Raw genomic sequence first — 22,262 nt, 5'->3', positions numbered from 1 at the left:
ATGACAGTTTCAATAGTAAGAATGCAAAGTGCCATTACATACAGTAAATAAGTAAACAACAACAACAGCACAAAAAAACAGGGCCCTGTGTAAACGTGTGTGTGTGTGTGTTTCTTCTGTCTGTGTGTATTATTTGGACAGCTGTATTTTGCTGTGCTTTTCTGCGTCACTAAGCTGTGTGTGTGTGTGTGTGTGTGTGAGAGAGAGAGAGAGAGAGAGAGAGAGAGAGAGAGAGAGAATCTGTAGGTGCGGGAATCCACTGGGTATTTAGTAATTATTACACTCTTGTGCTCTCTCTGAAAAGCTGTGAACACACCCATCGCACACAGATCAGTTTCTGTCACAATCACTGAGAATATGCCCTGTCTAACAGCACAGCTCTCTCTCTCTCTCTTGTGCTACTCAGACACCCAAAATCCTGTTTGAATCAATTAGTGCTAAAATCATTGATGCATCAGCAACATACATATTTCTTCACAATTAATGAGCTGCTGGTGCCATCGTTAGAAAATGGGCGCAAATGAACTGTGGTACATGAAGTATTGCTTCTACTGTACTCTAGAAAAAATCTTTAAAGTGATGGCCAAAAATCACATAATACAGTTTTTCCCCGTATCCCAGGCGTAGTTAATCAGCCAAGACATGTTTGTTGTTTGAAGTTTGCTTTTGTTTTTACCCTAAAGCTGTGAGGCTAATCGTGGCAAAGTCCATTTTCTCACGAGTGCTTGCGTCGTGAATCACTTGTGTGAGTGACTCGGTCCACCAGACTGAAAAACCTTAAATGGCCCGGGCCCACCTGCAAACCCAAAGTATGATTACACAATTCTATAACCTAAGAACACTGAGGTATTTAATAAGACTGGTAGTGAACATACGGAGGAAGGATAAAGTATGTCCTGTTGGGTTCGGGTTCAAGTTGGAAGTTGGACGAAACAAGTGGACAGGAATGCACTGCATTTCTAAAGCTTTGGTGAGTCGTTGGAGAGTATGTCACTCCACATAAGCAGTTCTATCTCAGATTACTTAACAACTCTTTGCGGTTTGACACAAGTGTGTGATGATTTGGAATTGCAGTTTGCAGGATGCCGATTGGTGGCTATACACTTTAATTGGCGTTTAAGCTTTAAATACAGGAGCAGTGCATGAAGAACTGTCAAAGGTTTAGTTGCAAAATGCATTATAGATCACTTACAGACCTGAATTTTACAGAAAATGCGTTTTCCATTATAAGTCAGCTGTTACACAGCATGTTTTCCCCTTGTACTGTACTTTCATTAAAACAGTTATAGAATCTACACTTAAGTATAGATCAGAAGTAGGTGAAAAGTAGTCCAAAAGGAATCAGACTGGAATGTTTTAATCTGAAATCTAAAGTAATATATGACATTTTTAGTCATTTGTGGTTGGTTAGTGTAGTGGGTAACACCTTTGCCTTCTATGCTGTAGACTGGGGTTCAATCTCCCACCTGGGTCAGCACACTACACTATTAGGATGTGGATGTCCTTGGGCAAGACTCCTAACACTGCCTTGGCCTACCTGTGTAAAAATGATCAAATTGTAAGTCACTCTGGATAAGAGCATCAGCCAAATGCCATTCAAAATTTGTAATAGTAGTAAGAGATACAATATCTGTAGTCTTAGAGCTGGACATAACATATAACTGTACCACTTTGTACTTGGGGCTCATGCCTGTAGACTGGAGGGAGAAGGACAAGTATTTATTCCGAATCCTTACAGCAGCCAGCGAAAAAGCCATTACAAGGAAATGGCTGCAAACATCACCCCCAACTCTTGAGCAATGGATGGACGTAGACTTAGATTATGTCCTTGCTCATGTTAAGCATAGTCCATTGTGTCATTATCAGTTTAAAGAAACTTCTTGTTTGTCGAAGTGCAGTTATTTTTGCGCACCACTGGGTGGGGAAAAATGATATTAACCAAAAATAGCTTAGCTTAATGTTAATCAGAGCTTTGGACTCATTTACGAGGAGTTTCTCCACAAGAGGAGGATGTTTACTTGCTTTATTTGTGGCATGTAAAGAAAAGAGACGGGTTAAATAAACAAACGTTACTCATCACTTCCCTTTAAACGTGTTCTAGCACAAATCAGAAGTTAGAGCTTTTGTTGCTTTTGTAAGACAACAATCACAATAAATGCACTTTCTGCTATTATTTAATATCTAAATGCCTCATCTGATGAAGACAAATCAACATTCTGTTTGTTGCAGTGTAGATATAATTTGAGGAGCTAACAATTGTGAAAAATATTTACAGTTACCTTGCGTAATTGTGATTACCTCAAAAAAATGAAATCAGGCAGGTATGTACTAATTGTGAGAGGCCCAGGGGAGTTTTCTCTTTAGCTAATGTTCTTTTTTTATAATATTAAGGTCTTTTTAATCAATTCTTGAACAGATTTTCACAATATGCAGTATCACAGTACAATATCGTACTTTTTGTATTTTATTTCTTGCGTGCTGGGAATTGTAGTGCACTTCATGGTGAAATGGGCTAATATTAATAGAAAATCACATTAGTCTATGAGACTTAAAAAAATGCCAGGTGGCTAGTAAACAGGCGGTTTAAATGAAAGCCTACCTCCTGGGGACATTTAAAGAGGTTTAACGCTTGTCTGTAGTTTAAGCCATTGTTTTATACAAAACAATTTGTTTTTTATTTAAAAGTACTTTTTAAGTATTCATGTAATATTTCAGGCTCTACTACAAGTACCTATTTTTGCTGTTGCAGTTGTGGCATATTGTGACTAAACAATGGCCAGTTTGGGTCATAGCACAATGATGATTGAAATGAAATACTCAGCTGGTCCACAGATTTGTTAAGATTTTTTAATGTGGCCCTTTTAGTGGTTCAGTCTGACACCCTTGTTCTAGGGGCTGGTTGGTGCCACGGTAAACAGGGGGGGCAGAAACAAACGAGGAAGTGATCATCTAAGTACTCTTCTGTTCATGTGCTTATTATGGGCTATGAATAAATAACTGAACGGCCTGTTTAGGTTTATGTGTTGCTCAGTTAGGGCAGGGCTAAGGGTCCGAGACAGGATAGACGGGGTTACATTGAGGGTTTCTTTTGCATTGTTGTTGTTGTTGTTGTTATTGTTGTTTGTTTTAGGCTGGCTCAAGGGAGCCTATGCATGTGGTTGTCTTCTCGACAGGTAAATGATACAGATTGAACGGTAGTCTTTTAGTGAGAGTGACTGCAGGCGATTGGCTGAAGAGTCAGTGAAGTCACTGCATGAGAGACTGTTTTAAATGCTCTTCTTGGTCGTAAGTATTTTAAGGTGGGAGTATGAACATTTAATAAAAGAAGAGCTTACCTGGATGTGTGTGTGCAGTATGTCCAGGGTAAACCCAGATCTCCATTCCTGCTCACAGCCTCACTCTACCTCGACACGAGTTAATAAGGAGCAGGAGTATAATTTGAACAGCTAGTAAAATAAGATGATGGTATAATCGTCAGTTAATGTAAATGTTTAAATGTAAATTTAAATGTGTCGTTTAAAGACTCTAGTTTCTCTTTTTACAGTGCATTTAGTTGTTCAGTGGGACATAATTTATCACAAAAGCACCATATCACCCAGTCTCAGTGAGCATGAATTGCTTTGGTCTGTGCCGCAGGCGTTTTGTCTGTAGGTAATGCGGTTGTCTCTGATCAAAGTGATATGCACAACTTTTCAGTTCAAAAGACAAGCAAGTCATGCTCTGTGTGTATATATAAGCAGATGCAATGTTGCTTAGGCTAATGTCCCATGTACATTTGTTCTGTTTCGCTAAAAGGGTCTCGAGAGAGTGAGAGTGGGGGTGTGCGAGTGGCATTTTTTAATTAAAAGCGGGTTGAAACGGTCACAGAACAGCTGTGGAAAAAGCCTGCTATTAGTGCAGTTTCAGCATAACCTCCCTATTAGGGGTGTGTATACAATGCCCGTGTGTTTTAGACTGAGGGCGTGTCCACAGAAGAGTGTTTGTGTATTTCAGCCTGGTATGTTTTTGTTCTCATATTTGTATACTAAGCTATATATGTATCATGTATGTAGTCTACAAAATTCTACATAGGCATTAGAGGTGTAGTAATTAACAGAATTCAGTACAATACAGTTGCGTCTTGATTCAGTAATGAATCATGGAATTGTGCTTTTTTATTTAAAGTATAAAATATAGTATGTAAAGCTGTTTTGAAATGTACTGTCCACTTCACAATCTTGTCCATATATGAAAATCAAGCTCAAAAAGCAGCCCATTTTGAATTCATGCGGTTTAGCCCCGCCCATTCCCATAAAGTTAAAGTTTTGGCCCAGACTGCTTTTTGTATGACACACTGTACAGGACAGCCAATCAGAACAGAGCACATCTACATATAAAAATCTGAAATGCACAGTGACAAAAAAAGTCCTGTTTTAATTCTAAGGGATAAAGAGTGGTTAGACACAAACCCACACAAATATCATGATTGGACCTCAAGTAAAAAAATTAAGGAAAATGTAGGAGGGGCCTTTAATGTGTCCATTGTCACTTTATTAGAGCATTCAAAGCTATAAAATTGCAATATTTAAATTTCAAAAAGTTCTGAAGTGCCCCAATCTAACGGTCTAGGCCCCAAGATGTGTTCTGTATAGTCTGTGTGTGTTTTAACATCACGCTACTGAACAACAGAATTTTTAAGGCTGCAAGACAATACGTACATTTTAACTGACAAATGAAAACGAGTCAGCTGTCATAAAGGTTGCTTTTGTAAATTAATTGATGTCATTTCACCTCAACGAGGGACGCTTGTTAAAATAAACCTTCATAAATTATAGGTCTATGTCAGCTGCCATTAAAGGCTTACATAGATGTAGCTTCATGAACAATGGCCTTCAGTAAAGTTTTACCATAACGATACGCAGGTTTTTCTTACATGATCAACTGAATGTTCAAAAGTTTGTAGACACCTGCTCATCCAACATTTCTTAAGAAAACAAGGGTATTGATGGTGTTTAATATAATAATGATTTTAACAAATATTAATTTGCCCCTGCTTTACTGCAGTTATAGCCTCTACTCTTCTGGGAAGGCTTTACGCTAGATGTTGGAACATTTGCTGTGAGGATTTTATGGACGACAAGAGCAGTAATGAAGTACTGATGTTATCTGGACGACAGTGCCGTTCTAACTCATTATACGATGGAGCTCCAGAGAACACAGCTCCACAGGTCCATAGCCCAGTGCTCAAAAGCTTCATACCCCTCTAGCTGATGGTGGACATTGGACACGGACCATAAGATCATGTGGGATGGCTCTGTTGCATTCCATTCTATTGGCAGTACTTTACTTTATGATTGAACTGTTTTGTCATAAAACTGTTTCAGATAAAACGTATGTATTTATATCAGTGTGGCACTATGCAGGGACACCACTGTTTTCTGGTATGCAATGTTATCATGAATAAAGTCCTTGTTTTCTATTGGTGTCACTAAAAAATGAAAGTTAGTGTAAAGGTTGTGTCAAATTAAGCTCTAAAATATTCAGTCTTTCTCATAAGTCTTACACTCCCTGCCCTGTTCATCCTCCACCATGTGTAAAAACGTGTGTGTCTAAGACTTGATAATTACTGAGAGTTGAACTGACCGTTTTTGCAGCAAGTCCTCAGGAAGCTCAACCTTTAAAAGTGGTAAATTGTTGATTAATAAGGTAGAAGGCTAAAGTAATGATGAGCTTTGTACTGTGGCTTAGGATTCTGGAGTTGAGCTTAGTTTAGATTTTTGGATTGATTTTCCAATTTTGTTTTGGAGTGTAGGAACGACATTTGTCACCCTCTAGTGGCAAAAGCTTTAATTTACAGTTACTTACCGCTTTGCAACTGTACCATTGCAACTGTCAGTTGGATTTGTTTCTGTCTGAGTCACTCAGCACCTAAATTCCTTGGTTGTTTACATGTGTTATTTGAGCTGTTCAAGACATTTAGGAGTCAGTATAAATTGGTAGGTTCGCCTTCAGTATGACATAGACTTATGTCTTCTGGCCAGGTTGAGCATACAAGGATTTTGTCCTTGGCATCCTCTATACTGTGTCACTCAACAATCTGGGTTAAAATCAGGGTTGTGGTTGAATGCACAGAACTCTGTGGGTCAGTTTCCCAGTAAAGGATTAAGCATAGTGCCAAACTATATTTTCCTTTTAATTATGAAATTCCATCCAGGATGTTGTGTAGTCTAGGACTTAGGCCCTATTTGGGAAAATGACCATAAATTAGTATGAAAAAAAACAAGCATCACTCTACATTCTTTTTCATTCTAAGAGGCAGCACTCTTATCAGATACAGCACAAAAATGCAGAAGTGTTTAAATTAATATCATTGTTGATGTGCTAATATGTAATCAAATGAAAGTGCATAAATATTTAATGATTTTGCATCGTTACATATCTTCTCCGTGTAGGGATCACCTGGTGCTCTAGGGGCAGAAGGTCCTCCGGGGACTATAGGTTTTCCAGGCCGGCAGGGTCCTAAAGGAGATAAAGGATTCCGTGGATATGAAGGATTTCCTGGGGAGTTTGGGCAAAAAGGGGAAGCTGTAAGTAAATCACATTAAGGTAAACTGACGTAAAGCATGTCATACAGCACTGGCAGTAGCAGTCACTATTATGGGGCTTGAACCCTCAAACAGATTTCGGGATAGATTTCCATTTTGGGTCAGTTTTGTGGACAGGGATTATATTTAGTCCTCATCCTGAATTATATTTTAGTACTGAAGTCAAGACCATTGTGGGCAAATCTGAAACAAGTCTCAGCAAGACCAAGATCGAGACGAGAGAGATTAAAATTTCTTTCCGAATCTAAAAATTAAAATAGAAATTTTTAGTTCATTGTACGTTCATAAAGATTCATTGTACATGATATACAGTATGTTAATAAATGATATCAGTAATTATGGAAAAAAACATATAATTGTGCCTTCACATAGTATTATCACCATATAACGTTTTTATAATGAACACCTGTGTTTTTATTTCAGGGTTCTCAAGGAAGAATGGGGTCTCCTGGAGTGAATGGAGTCCCTGTGAGTATATTGTGAATAATTAGTTGTTTTTTTGTTTGTTTGTTTTTTTAAAGCAATTGTCACGCTTGACATCACATTTAAAAAAATTAAGGTTAGAATAAGGGTGGGCAATAAGGCAAAAACATAATATCACAATACCTCAGCAACTTTTCACAATTTATGAAATGCTGTAATATCTAGTTTTTCTGAAATCTGGCAAGTTGGAACAGACAAAAAAGAACCAATATTAAAAACCATCAATACTTTGTGTTCAGCATTTCACGTTCTGCGCTGCACTAAATCTGACTAAACATAATTGTGCTTTTTTCATAAAGAAACATGCAATGTATTGTGAGATTTCAAGCCATAATTTATCACAATAACAATAAATATCATCATATTGCCCAGCTCTAGGGTAGTGTTACTTTAGAATAATTTATGTAATTCAATTATTAATTTGTGGTATTCACACATATACTTTTTTAAAAGTTATGGCATATGGATTTATGAGCAAAAAAATGGAATGGTGAAATTTCATATTGTGCATATGTTCATATTAATGACATGACACCTACATTTTCTGTCATTTTTTTCAGTTTAAATGCATTAAAATGTACTATATATCTGTAGTAGTTCTCCCACATATCTACTCACTTTAACTTTTCAAAAAATATTAGTTAATTGTAATTTTCCTGTTACTTAAAGGGTCGACCGTCCGGCCATGACTGCTGTTTTGAAAACGTCTTTGAAATTTCTCTGAATCTATTCATTTTTATTTTTTATCCCATTTGGCATGATTTCCAAAGCGTTTTGTTGTCCTGTTCAAAACTGCAAAGCATTTCTAATTTTATGTCCATCATAATATACAAACAAACTTTGTCCAATGATGTCCATTTTATGGAATATCATGTGGTGTAACCATCAAGAAACAACCGAATTGCATTATATAGGAGTTTACCAAGCACCCATGAAAATTTGGGAAAAAACTTGGGAAAAAACGGCTGGAATGTCGTTGCTACTTTTGTATATTGTAGTATGACCTCAAAAAAAAATAGATCTTAAATTATATCTACAAAGATATATTTTCATTATAAATTTCAAATTTCATTCATTACCTTTTGTGGAAATCTAGCTTATTTTCTTTCAGTGGCCAATTCTGCGCTTGTAAATTTTGACTGAACTTGAAAATATCATGTGGTGCGACCGATGTTAGTGTTTTCTATAATAGATATGGCAGTTTTTGTGCTTTATATTCATATATTTACTACGAGAATAAATGACAACGAGAGGTTCTATAGGTAAAAATAGTATAATAGAAATAGAATTTGTCTGTTTTGTCTAGTACTTTTACAAATGCGATGGATTTACAAATGGATTTTTGGTTCTGATCAAAATGATTTGAAAATCTAAATGAATTTATTTTATTGTAAAGTCAAATGAAATGTTTGTACTAAACCCATCCATGAATGTGCTGCACTTATAATGATCTGTGATAAGATTTTTAGTAAAAAAGAAAGTTTATGAAACTTTTGACAAATTTTTGAAATTATGATAAAACTGGTTCATATCTATTTTTGTGTGGAATTTGCTGTTTATTGATCTTTTAAAATAGATTTTAAAAGAAATTCATGTCATTTGGAGCAACTTCTCGTCATGTGGTGCGACACATAATAGCAAAAGCTGTTTTAAATTTAAAATAAAATATAAAATTATTGTGGCTGAAATGTTAATCACTTATGCAGTATGTTGATTTTTAAAAAAAAGTTTTATAAGTTTTATGCGATTTGCAGGAAACAAATAATTTAAGATTATACATTACAGAGCAAAAATATGATATTGTTATTTATAAAACTCAAAAGTAATGCAAATCCTTTGTTTCTAAACACTTTATATTACAGAGAACTTGTAAAAAAAGTTACGTGTGTCAAGGAAATGAATTAATTTTGAGATAAATCATGGTTGGCCACAGCCATTTCATCTAGATGAAAAGAAATGCTAAAATAACTTAATCTAAAATGTAAATATGAATTCATGGGTTCACAACAATCTCAGTGTTTGAACAACTGCAAGTGATTTACTTATTTTTTTGTATTTTAAAATTGGCCTATTGAAAATCCTTATACATCAAAACAAATAAGCACAGAAGGTTTAAGCTTTGTTTATTGTCTGCAGTCATGACAAGGATATAACCATTAGGAAAATTCCAATAGAAATGCCTCTATCTTATATAAATAACCCAAGTTCAAAAGCCTTTTTTTCTTTATTGTGTCTGCAGTGCATAAAAGAAACAAGGTACAAATTGTAAAGGATGTTTGGCTTCATAGGCGTTTACATTGATTCCAGCACTGCAATAGACCTCAATGCTTCCCTCTTCAGTTGGCTGTATAAAGGTGTTATGAGGGGGTTCCCTGCACAATCCAATAGAAATTTAGTCTGGCAAAGTCAATGTATGTGTAATTAATGCTTTGGTTTTTTTGTTTGTTTGTTTGTTTGTTTTTGTAATCGTAGCGTCATTCATAAAGCTGGAAAGTTAAGCTTTGCTATTATTTTTTCTGATGGGCTACATCCCCCAAATTCACCACTTAGTTTTACCAATGTCTAAAGTCTTACCAAGGCTTAGGCTTGCAAATTAGTATCTTCACCTTCTCCTTAATGTTGGTAGTTAGTAATCTATCTTTGTGTTTGTTATTCAGCACATTGCCAGCTAACCTGCAGAAGGATAACTCCCTGAATTTATTTGTTTATTGTTATTTTTTTGTGGACTATATATATATATATATATATATATATATACACACTGCTCAAAAAATGAAGGGAACACTTCAACACAATATAACTCCAAGTAAATCAACCTTCTGTGAAATCAAACTGTCCACTTAGGAAGCAACACTGACAATCAGTTTCACAGCTGTTGTGCAAATGGAACAGACAACAGGTGGAAATTATTGGCGATTAGCAAGACACACTCAATAAAGGAGTGGCTCTGCAGGTGGGACCACAGACCACTTCTCAGTACCTTTCTGCTTTCTGGCTGATGTTGTGGTCACTTTTGAATGTTGGTGGTCTTTCACACTCGTGGTAGCAGGAGACGGACTCTACAACCCACACAAGTGGCTCAGGTAGTGCAGCTCATCCAGGATGGCACATCAACGCGAGCTGTGGCAAGAAGGTTTGCTGTGTCTGTCAGCGTAGTGTCCAGAGGCTGGAGGCACTACCAGGAGACAGGCCAGTACACCAGGAGACGTGGAGGAGGTCGTAGGAGGGCAACAACCCAGCAGCAGGACCGCTACCTCCGCCTTTGTGCAAGGAGGAACAGGAGGAGCTGCCAGAGCCCTGCAGAATGACCTCCAGCAGGCCACAAATGTGCATGTGTCTGCACAAACGGTTAGAAACCGACTCCATGAGGATGGTATGAGGGCCCGACGTCCACAGATGGGGGTTGTGCTCACAGCCCAACACCGTGCAGGACGCTTGGCGTTTGCCAGAGAACACCAGGATTGGCAAATTCGCCACTGGCGCCCTGTGATCTTCACAGATGAAAGCAGGTTCACACTGAGCACATGACAGACATGACAGAGTCTGGAGACGCCGTGGAGAGCGATCTGCTGCCTGCAGCATCCTTCAGCATGACCGGTTTGGCAGTGGGTCAGTAATGGTGTGGGGTGGCATTTCTTTGGAGGGCCGCACAGCCCTCCATGTGCTCGCCAGAGGGAGCCTGACTGCCATTAGGTACCGAGATGAGATCCTCAGACCCCTTGTGAGACCATATGCTGGTGCGGTTGGCCCTGGGTTCCTCCTAATGCAGGACAATGCTAGACCTCATGTGGCTGGAGTGTGTCAGCAGTTCCTGCAAGTTGAAGGCATTGAAGCTATGGACTGGCCCGCCCGTTCCCCAGACCGGAGATCCCTCAGGAGACCATCCGCCACCTCATCAGGAGCTGCCCAGGCGTTGTAGGGAGGTCATACAGGCACGTGGAGGCCACACACAACACTGAGCCTCATTCTGACTTGTTTTAAGGACATCACATCAAAGTTGGATCAGCCTGTCGTGTGTTTTTCCACTTTAATTGTGTGTGTGACTCCAAATCCAGGCCTCCACTGGTTAATACATTTGATTTCCATTGATGATTTTTGTGATTTTGTTGTCAGCACATTCAACTTTGTACAGAACAAAGTCTTCAATGAGAATATTTCATTCATTCAGATCTAGGATGTGTTATTTGAGTGTTCCCTTTATTTTTTTGAGCAGTGTATATATACAATTCTGTTGAGTACCCAGTTACCCAGTTAAACAGCTTTACAAAAGCTGCACAACAAAGAAATAGCATTATTGAATACTAATAAAAACAATCTAAAGTGTTAAAACATGATGTTCTTTTGATGATGCAAGTCACCTTGTAAAGCCAAAAATATGAAGTTAAAAGTTAGAGCTGTCCAGTTGGATTGTGAGAGTTTCTTGCTATTGTATATGTTATATAAAGAAATTAGACTTAATCTGGTTAACTGTGAAACCATCAACCGTCAGTTTTGACTCTCCATTTGGCTCTTGGGGATGAATCAAGCTTCGGCCAAAACTGTGGGTCTCTGTACGCTTTCAAATGAACCCTGGTTCACACTTTTTTCTGATGGTGCACACCAAACAAAGGAATTCGACATCAGAGCATGCTTTTCTGCTTTATCAGTGCTGCAGTGTCTCTTGTTAGACTAGTATGAAAACAGTCTAAAGGTGCTATTAGGAATGACAGTGTAGTGATGGCAACATAACACCCACTGTGCTGTGCAGGTGAAAGAACGAGGTAGATTGAGTAATACCATTCATATCATGACTCCAAATGCTGCATTTGCCTACAGTTGTAAATTGTAGCGAATAATTTGCTAGCAGCTTCTCGCCATTTGTGTATTTCTACCAGAAATGTCTAAATTCACTAAACTTACATATTGCAGCTTTAAGTAAACAAGTATTAGGTTGAGTTCAGATATTCAGATATGACTTCAGTTCACCTACATCTCTCCCACCTTTTACTGTGACTTCGATTTTGTTTGACAGGGCCATCCTGGACCACCTGGTCTTCCAGGTCTTCCAGGATTAGATGGCTGCAAAGGAATGCAGGGTGACCCAGGACCCAGAGGCCTTCCAGGAGAAATTGGCAGAGCTGGACCTCTGGTAAGAGCAGCCTAGAGCGTACTCATTTTATTTCCTTCCATTGTGAAGGACTTGAGAGTAAATGACTGAGAACAGTTTAAAATTTCGGTGTGCGTTTCCCTAAATCTGGACTGCACAGTTCCCAAACATGGCACGTAATCTTAATCCTTGTTCTATGCAGGGTTGTCAAGGAAGAAAAGGACCCAAAGGAGACTCTGCACCCAGATACTCTTGCTATCCTGGTCCTCCTGTAAGTGGAATAGTTACACTCTTCATATTCATATCGATATTTCAAATCATTCAATAAATTGATGTTTATTTAACTTAAGTGGATGTTTATTAAATTGTATTTTGAAGTTTTAGCCAGAATATTTAGAACATGAGATGTAAACCTGTACAGCAGACATTTGAAAATCACTAACATTACAATAAATACACGTACATAAAATTTCAATGTATTGTTCATGTCAAAAATACAGGTAAAAACACGCTAATAGCTGTCTGAGGCTTTTACATAGTTCTGTACACACATATAATGTATATGGTACTACACTGCAAGTCAGAGACATTATGGAAATTGATTCAAAGTTGTTTTTTTTTTTTTTAAGCAGTGCGTTTGCATCTATAAATAGCATTAGGGTAAACAGTTATTGATTTTTTAGGTAGACACAGAGGTAAATAGCTGTACATGTCAAGTTATGTGTCAAATGAAACATTTTTATCTAAATATTTTTGAACCAAAATAAGCCATTTTTAACATATTGACAAATTAACTCTGAAAATTGTTTTGCATTTTCTGTCCTTTGATCTCTGTTTGACAGGGTTGTCCTGGAGACCCTGGTGTGCCTGGACCACATGTAAGTGCATCTGAGGGAGAAAGAAAAATTGTCTGTGATGTTTTTTCATTATTGACATCGAACTTGAATCTGTTGATACAAAATGTAAATTAAATGTCCATGTAATTAATAGCGTAATTAATTAGGTAAGAGGCAGGACACTTGGGACCGATTCCATTTCTTATTTTTACCCCTACTCCTTGTTTTTGAGTGTCACTTTGCCCAGTAGAACAGGTAAAAGTGGCCCAAATCAGATTTTCTCACCAAATCTTTTTTTTTTTTTTTGGCTGTTCACATTATCTTTTAAATGTGATCTATATGCAGCCTTAGTCTGAACAGATCACACTCCTAAACTGACCTGCATGCACAAAAGAGCAATGCTTTGCTTTGCTTCACATAGGTCATCCATAGGTTATCCTGACTACGCCAGACCAACGCCAGTCACTCCCTGAGCTTTCAGTTTCATCTTCGCCAGCATCACAGGAGCGATCGTGAGGCTCACAGCTGGGCTCATCACCTGGAATGTGTTCTAGCTTGCTGAAAAAAAAAAGGCACATTATTCAACCGTAGTCACTTCTTTGGTTCACGTCCTTCGAATCTTTAAACTTTGCTTTCAAACTTTAAACTGTTCTTTGACGCTGCCTCCTCGTTCTCGTGTGGCTGCCTTCAGCCATTTCTTTCGAAAGCTCTTCAAACGTGGATCGGTTTTAGTACAGAAACATCAGCTCAAATGTTTGAGTTCTCAGCAGTGCAAAATGTGGAGTTAGACTGATGTAAAAGCAGAAAACTTGAGAGGAGAATTCGCACTCTACAATGTCTTCTGGGTTTCTCCAACGCTAGAGGGCGCTCCCGAGTTAGTCCAAAATGAATGGGTTCATATTGAGCCTTTGGGTGGCCAGGCTCCTTATAAACCGGCTCTGGTAAAAGTCACATGAATTCCAATCTGGCTGTTCAGACCAGGTCGCATTGCCAAGTACCGGATATGTATGGGATTTCCATAACCACATATGAAAACGTCTCAAACGGGAATCGAAAATGTGAGATTCAAAATGATTAGACTCGCTGTAATAAGAGTTCATTATCGTTCTCACCGACCGTTAGTTTGTTGGCTGATGATGCACATGACGCTCACGACTCATTCACGTGATGTTACTGAGTAGGATGTGCGCATGCGTCATTTCAGGATGCCGGTTGGTTCACATGAATGACCGATTTGAATCACCAGTACGAACTATCGTGTCAAAGTTTGGATTTGAGCAAAATATCGCATTTGAGCAAAGAGGCTTGTAACGTGAATGTAGTTTAAGGTACAAGGGATAGTGATTGAAATCTTTCCCTATTAAATGGGATAATCCTCAAAAAAGAACCTCGCTTCATTAACCAAAATGTAACTACTGCTAGTAGCAGCTACTACTACCAATTAAGGTGGAATGGGAAATTTAGTCACCTAGTTACCGAGACATTAGCAAGCGACTTGTGATTTTTATGCTTATTTTAAAGGCAAAGACCTTGACACATTGAAACGACATTAAAGATAATACAATAATTAGCATTTTTTAACAGATAAAATACTTTTGTGGGTTTCTTTGGTCCAAGATGTGGAGCCATCTTGCCATTTTTTTTTTCTTTTTCACAACACTTTCTTAAGAGTGTGCCTCTGAAAAACCTCTGTTTGTAAGGCTGTACTACAAATGGCTACATGTAACGTTACTATGATGGCATTTTAGGGCTGTTAATAAAAATAAAAGTAGTAGACTTAGAGGAAAAAAGTCGTAATATTTCAAGAAAAAAGTCATAGAATTACGACATTAAAATACCAGGAAAGGCTTTGCAGAGGGAAGGCAGCACCTCCTCATGTGAAAATGAGGGGTGTTTAGGAGTTGGTGGAGTTTCTTTCATATCGATTTCATCCATAAAGAAATACTCATCAGCACCAGCCTGTTATTAGTATAAGAAACAGCCTGAGCAATGAACTGTGTTTATTTAGAATAAAGAGCCAGGCGGACTCGGGGGAGCTGTGTTTTATTGAAGGAGAATTGTAGGCAGGGTCGTCTACACAGCTGTGGGTGGCTACATCTCTGTGCCATTCATAAAGGGCATGTCATTCAGCAGACAGTGAGAATGATAATCAAAATGAAGGAGACAGGAGTGAGTGGAACTTGCCAGTATGGCAACCGAGACCCCAATACGTTATGGCAGCCACCCTACAGCCCACTTTATCCTCAAAATATTATAACAGTGGCCCTAAAACGCCATTGTACTCAACACTTCGCCCCAGTATCTCATCAGAAATTGAGACACCTTACCCCTAGTAAGGGGTAAGGGCTGAGTGGTAGGGACAGAGGGTTAATTGGGATCAGGACTTGATACGTCTGCATGCTTATAGATCATTGAATTGCAACTTATCTCAGCAACTTACAAGCAGCTTATTACTAAGTGAGTGAGTAGTATCTCTCTGAGTGTATGTGTGTGTCCCTTTTACTCATTTTGATGTGAACATTTTTATCTTTGACAGGGACATCAAGGACCTTGTGGCCCACAAGGTTCCCCAGGATTGCCTGGGGAATCTGGACCAGCAGTAAGAAAATACAATTCCTAGTTTGCTATTGTTTGTACTAACACACATAATAATATATTTATTTTAGACCACCTTTCATAAATAACGGTAAAGTAATTAAGTAGTAAAATAATTACATATTACATTACATTACATTTAGCAGATGCTTTTATCCTAAGCGACTTACAAATAATGTGGTACATAGAACAAACATATGAATGAAGTAATGACCAATAAATGGCAGACGTATTTTGCCAAAATTCTCTTGTGGTGATGTTAAATGACCAGTGCTAAGCTTGGGTAGTGAGTATGTAAGCAGGGTCCTCACCAACCGCAAGGCTAAGGTGGGCACCGCCCCCGATTTTTGAAATCAGTAGTCGCCCTAACCTGACCACAAAAACGTGCCAAAATCTTATGTAGGCTTCAGATAACATCATGGCATGGATAGGCTGTGTTCACACAATTAAGGTAAAACTGGAACTACATCATTTTCTCTGGATTGAATTTCCAGTACTTTTCCACCGCTGACTTCCAGGCAGAAGAATGAACCCATTAATAGAGTGGGGTGCAAGGATATTATCTATTATGTTATGAGACCTCTCCACTATTCCCACCACAAGCAGACACAGGCCCTGTTCTTAATAAACATGTTATCCTAATGTATTGTTTTACGTGTTTATTGTTTTACTGATGCTGGCTGCTGCACAAAGTGCATTACAATAGTATGAACGAAAATAAGCCTCGTAAGATCCTGTGGTGATTCGGTTAACTCTCTCTCTCTCTCTCTCTCTCTCTCTCACTCTCTCTCTCACTCTCTCTCTCTCTCTCTCTCTCTCTCTCTCTCTCTGTCTCTCTCTCTCTCTCTCACTCTCTCTCTCACTCTCTCTCTCTCTCTCTCTCTCTCTCTCTGTCTCTCTCTCTCTCTCTCTCTCTCTCTCTCTCTCTCTCTCTCTCTCTCTCACTCACTCTCTCTCTCTCTCTCTCTCTCTCTCTCTCTCTCTGTCTCTCTCTCTCTCTCTCTCTCTCTCTCTCACACTCTCTCTCTCTGTCTCTCTCTCTCTCTCTCTCTCTCTCTCTCACACTCTCTCTCTCTCTCTCTCTCTCTCTGTCTCTCTCTCTCTCTTTCTCTCTCGCTCTCTCTCTCTCTCTCTCTCTCTCTCTCTCTCGCTCTCTCTCTCTCTCTCTCTCTCTCTCTGTCTCTCTCTCTCACTCTCTCTCTCTCTCTGTCTCTCTCTCTCACTCTCTCTCTCTCTCTCTCTCTGTCTCTCTCTCTCTCTCTCTCTCTCTCTCTCTGTCTCTCTGTCTCTCTCTCTCTCTCTCTCTCGCTCTCTCTCTCTGTCTCTCTCTCTGTCTCTCTCTCTGTCTCTCTCTCTCTCTCTCTGTCTCTCTCTCTCTCTCTCTCTCTCTCTCTCTCTCTCTCTCACTCTCTCTCTCTCTCTCTCTCTCTCTCTCTCTCTCTGTCTCTCTCTCTCTCTCTCTCCCGTAGGGTTTAGATGGTAACCCTGGTTTTAAAGGTCTTCCAGTGAGTTTTACTCTCTCACACATATAAGCACTTTTTTCTTTATTGTTAAAATGAATGTCAGAATATACTTACTAGGTATCACTAATAAAAATGAATTATCCATATATAATTATTATTGTTTGCATTGTTTCTCTAGGGAGACCAAGGCAAATCATTACCTGGTGAGAAAGGAGCCGAGGTAAGGTTAGGGTTGGTGTGGATGTCTGTGTTCAGGTCAAGGTTAAAGTTTGTATTTGTAATAACTTTAGAACACAAGGGGTTCCCCAGGCCATGAACAACCAGATGTTCTGTGTTTTTGAAATAAGAGTTTAATGTAGTACATTCACTCCCTTGTTCAGTAAGAGTACATCACAGCAAACCAATGGGGTACATAAATAAACGTAGTCAAACTAAGATGTCAGTAAAAATCATTCTTCTGTTGGTTCTTCACGTTTTGACATAATTACCAAACCTTTTAAACATTAGATTTAAAAATTACTGCTTGCTTCCATACGTTTGTGTTTGTACATGAGTCCATTCCACTCCAGGGGTCTGGACAGAAGGGAGCTTTTGCGTGTGTGTGTGCGTGTGTGTGTGTGTGTGTGTGCCTTTTACTGTCTGCTGTGTAATGGTGTACTTCTTGTGATTCAAAGGGATTCACAGGGGACCAAGGCCCTCCAGGACCTTATGAAATAGTTGAGCCCCCAGAAGAGTATTACCCTAAAGGAGAAAAGGTAAAATTGACCTGATGGTGAGTTATCACATCAGTAATTGACCTATTCATGCTTCGCCCTTACGTTCATATGCAAAAGATAGAATACCAGCACGTTTTGTTGAAGTGCAAATTTAACACATCCTGTACAGGTAACAAAGTTTTTTTTTCCCCTGCAAATTTTAATGCATAGTGTTTATTTTTTTGCTGAGCAAATAAACAAAAATGAACATCCCTGAACTTTTGCCATAGGCCATATTTTATGTAAAAAATTTTCCCAAGATGTTAACTTCAGTAAATTACAGCAATTTTGCATTAGCATATGATCCCTGAAGGCTGGTGAAAATCTTATTCACCCTATATGCAAATTGTAGCACTTTATTAGAATCCCTGTATTTAGACTGAAATTCTGTGTTGTCTTGTCTTATATATCTGTCTCCTTACCAGTTTCGATTAGCTATGAGAACAAAGCCCAGATGTGTTGCATTATGTTGTAACTGTAAACAAACATTGTGGTGGCCCAGTATTTATTTATTTATTTATTTTACCAAGAGCTTGTACTCAGCTTCTTCTCAAGCTTCTCATATGTTGAGTTAAATGACCTTAAGTGATAAAAACTTAACACATTCAATCATGTCTGTTTTTGCCCCTTTTTATGAAGTTAAATATTATTTGTCTTTAGACTTAATAGGATAGACTCGCCTTTGTTTTCCCCAAAAACGACTATGAAACATACAGCACTCGGGTTGCTTATAATCTGTTATTTACTTATTTGTCTGATTTACTTAGTAACGTAAGTTAGGTTATTAGTTAGGAGATGAAAGTGGTTAATTAAGAATCATGACAAGAATTGACATTGGTAACTAAAAAGTAGATGAGGAGACGGATAAGTGGATATATTTATGAATGGAATAAACAGAAGTGTGGATTCTCTTAATGAATGTGACCAATCATAATGTTTCTCTTTAATAAGGGGAGCAAAGGACAAAAAGGACAGTGTGGGCTGGATGGCGTTAAAGTAAGTTGTGTGTGTGCGTGAGTTGTCTTTTTTTTCCTGATTACATGTGCATTTTGAAATTCCATGTAAATCTTCATATGAATGTATATTTACAGTATCTCACACAAGTGAGTACACCCCTCACATTTCTGTACTTTTAACATGGTAGAAATATTGATATTGTTCTAAGAGAATGGGCACTGATGTTAATTGCTGTGTTAATTGATGCAGGGATCTGACAGTCCTCCTGGGGAGAAGGGAGAGAAAGGCATCAAGGGGTTTCCAGGACGTAGAGTGAGTCTGGATTTTTATCATCCACACCAGTCCATGAACTATACAGTTGTATGCCCTACTTGTAAGTTTGGGGACCCTTGGACACATTGCATTATTTTGTTGATTTTGGAGGTATAAAAGAAATCAACCCAGCCTCTGCAAGCAGACAGCTTTTCTGCAGATGTTAGTGCATAGTTACTCTTTATTTGATTCATTTAAAAAGGTTTTTTATTGACTCATTAGGACTAGCTAGGCATTTCAAGAATTGTCAGCTGATGGTGATCAATTCTCTGACTCTTCAAACCGTATGCTAACACTATACAAACAACCATGGGCTCCACTAAGCAGCTGGTAAAACTGTCAAAGCGCTTCCAGGTCATTTGAAAGATGGAAGCGTGGGTCGGAATTGCTCGTGGTTGGCTTTTTAAGCTAATCAAACTTGTGTTTGCTTTTTTCACCTCAGAAACCTTTGCATACACCTGTACATCAGAGCATCAGGAGTCCTGGCAGCGGTTTATGCAGGGAAAGGGTTCTGATATCAGTTGTGTAGTCATTGTGGTAATAAAGGATTATAAGTATTTTACTCATAACATACTCTGACTTGTTTAAAGGGACTTGATGGCAAGCCTGGAAGTACTGGCAGACAAGGACCTCAGGTACTGTGCAGTCTGTGAAAGCATGTGTGCCCACATGTGTGTAATCATACTTCTGCTGAATTGACTTTCTTTTTGTGCTTACAGGGAGAACGTGGTAGCCTCGGCCTGCCTGGTCTTATTGGCAACCAAGGGATAAAGGTGTTTTTTTTTTCTCTGCCTATTTGCTAAAAAATAATTCCACGATTTGATCATAGTTTCATAACTTGGTGTTATAGATGATTATGTTATAAGTGATTTCACTAATAGTGTGTTTCTGAATGTGTAACAGGGACTGCCGGGCGATCCTGGTCCTCAAGGCGTGCCGACTTATCATTACTCTAATGTTACAGGTAGTATATTCAGTTGCATGTACTGCACGTGTCTACATGTCCAAAAACTAGCTCACTGCTGTGCTTTCTCTGGTCAATATTGTTAACGCTTAGGAGCTGAGGATTATTCCTGTTGCCTTGCTGTAGTATTTAAATGTAATTAAATAAATAATCACAGCTCGTTATTAGCAAAGTGTTAAAAAAGGTTCAAAATGTGCACAAACAGGTTTGTGGCTGCATTTGCTTCAGTGTCAGTGACAAACGTGTCGACAATGGAAGGATGGCTTTTTTTTTTTTTATTCTACTTATGAACAATAATTGTTTTTGTACTGGTATTAATTGAGTTTGCATTTTTGATGGAATTTCTCTGCACGTTTCAAAGAGCTAGGATGATGAGCTGTGGCTTCTAATGGTCAATGTTTTGAACTTATTATTAATGTGTGTTTTTTTGTTTTGCAAGTTTGTGGGTCTGTCTGGCTGACCACCTTTGGACCACCTCCCACATTTCCAAACATTCCCACATTTCCACAGGGCAGACACACAGACCTATACGTTCACAGAAACATTCACACCTTGAGGCAATTTAGCATCTACCCCACAGTACAAATTTGCAAATTCGTAAGTGTTAAATCGACAGTAATTGATACTAAGGAGATCTCTTTTAAGGAGACCACTTTTTGATTTTTCTTCCCAGTTGAGTGAAGTTCTGCAACATTGTCAGCCTCAACTGAAAAGTTATCATACCTGGTCAAACTGTAGTGGAATAGACCTGAATCCTGATAGACCTGAATGCTGACAGGGCACCATTAGGGTGCCTAAATAGATTGAAAATAAAAAAGGGTGTCCCCTGCAAAAGGAGGGGGTTAGTGGTGTGGTCAAATAGTGTTGGCCCAGGATTATAGGGCATTGATAGGAATAGTAGAGAGAGAGGCAACAGTGTCTTTGAAACTCTCTGAAATATTCCTGTACATTTTTATACAGTGGCGTGTGATTTTTGTGCTTTTGAATGCTTCAGGATCTGATGGAGACCCAGGACCAGTTGGGCTCACTGGCCTCAAAGGAAACATGGGTGACATGGGCATGCCTGGCCTGCCTGGACGCCCTGGAATATATGTACCAGGTATGTGAATAGGGCATGTTAATGTACTTGCCATAATGACATCAGCTCTGTCTCTCTCTCACTCTCTGTCTCTCTCTAGGTTCCCTGGGCTATCCAGGGTTAATGGGTTTTACAGGGCCCAAAGGTCAAAAAGGAGAGCCTGGACAGAGAGTAGTGAACATCATAACCCCTGGGGAGCCTGGGAAAGTGGGACACCAGGGACCAAAGGGAGTTCAAGGGAGCAGTGGCATCCCTGGTGAGTGAATAGGAGATGGAGAAGAAGAAAAAATGTTCATCCTTTTTTTTATTATTATTAATTTGCATCTCATTGATTTTCTGAGCTTTGTTTATATTTATAATAGTCACTGTTTTTTAGTCTTTCTCAGTATCAGTCTAAGTTTAGCTTTAACATCCTAGAAGTCGCTGTTGTCACTGGTTATAGCAAAAGTGTGATATAATTTAATAGTAATTGATTTTCAGTGTTAGCTACAATTGTGTATTTATATTTAATCAGAACAGCCAAATGACAGTTATAACACGACTGCTAAGCATTTATGAAAACGGATTATTTTTGCTGTTTTATTTCCATATGTGGTTTTCCATGATACGGGCCTCTTAAAGGGAAGTCCTTATTCGTGTTTTAAGTAAATCAGATAATTCTAGTGGTATTAAGAGGATCAGGACCAACATAGCTCACCATGCCTGCATTCCTCAGAATGTAATCTCACAAGTTCAAGCTTCATTAAATGCACAATATTGGTGTGAACCTACCAGACTTTTTCTATAGTTTTGCTCAGTTTTGGCATCTGTGAAAAGTTAAACTGCTCCGCGGTTTCTAGCAGCACATCAGTGCTGTACCATTTTAATGTCTCACTCTTTACAGAGCCTCACTGCTGTTGTTTCTGCACCACAAGCTGCCGTGAAGTAAAATAACAAGGACGTATTTTTGGCCTAGCTTAGAGTGTCAGCACCTCAGAAAAGAAAAGTTGATTTTAGTTTCCTATGGGCTGCTATGCTTCGTATTTATTGTATGTATTTAAGTGGGCCTTGCGATGGAAGCAGTTGAGAACCCCTGGTCTGACTGACTTAACTGCTATCTGCTCTTCATACAGTAATACTAGAATAAGGACAGACCCACTGACCTTTGCC

General features: G+C 38.7%; 1 protein-coding gene across 1 annotated transcript in view; it reads left to right on the top strand.

Moving 5' to 3' along the window:
* The window catches only part of col4a4 (collagen, type IV, alpha 4), a 111,760-nt gene that overhangs the window by 38,546 nt on the left and 50,952 nt on the right, over window positions 1–22,262 (top strand). The window contains exons 5-20 of the mRNA XM_017683584.2: window positions 6,432–6,566; window positions 7,008–7,052; window positions 12,079–12,195; window positions 12,356–12,424; window positions 12,996–13,031; window positions 15,526–15,588; window positions 17,054–17,089; window positions 17,226–17,267; window positions 17,722–17,802; window positions 18,754–18,798; window positions 19,009–19,071; window positions 19,662–19,706; window positions 19,791–19,844; window positions 19,975–20,035; window positions 21,030–21,134; window positions 21,214–21,369. Coding sequence (XP_017539073.1) covers window positions 6,432–6,566; window positions 7,008–7,052; window positions 12,079–12,195; window positions 12,356–12,424; window positions 12,996–13,031; window positions 15,526–15,588; window positions 17,054–17,089; window positions 17,226–17,267; window positions 17,722–17,802; window positions 18,754–18,798; window positions 19,009–19,071; window positions 19,662–19,706; window positions 19,791–19,844; window positions 19,975–20,035; window positions 21,030–21,134; window positions 21,214–21,369 — 1,153 coding nt within the window. The remainder of the gene's footprint in view (window positions 1–6,431; window positions 6,567–7,007; window positions 7,053–12,078; window positions 12,196–12,355; window positions 12,425–12,995; window positions 13,032–15,525; window positions 15,589–17,053; window positions 17,090–17,225; window positions 17,268–17,721; window positions 17,803–18,753; window positions 18,799–19,008; window positions 19,072–19,661; window positions 19,707–19,790; window positions 19,845–19,974; window positions 20,036–21,029; window positions 21,135–21,213; window positions 21,370–22,262) is intronic.

The sequence above is a fragment of the Pygocentrus nattereri genome, chromosome 17 (assembly GCF_015220715.1).
Source record: "Pygocentrus nattereri isolate fPygNat1 chromosome 17, fPygNat1.pri, whole genome shotgun sequence".
NCBI classification, from domain to species: domain Eukaryota; kingdom Metazoa; phylum Chordata; class Actinopteri; order Characiformes; family Serrasalmidae; genus Pygocentrus; species Pygocentrus nattereri.
The sequence above is the reverse complement of the archived record's forward strand: the minus strand, read 5'-3'. Positions and strand labels throughout refer to the sequence as shown.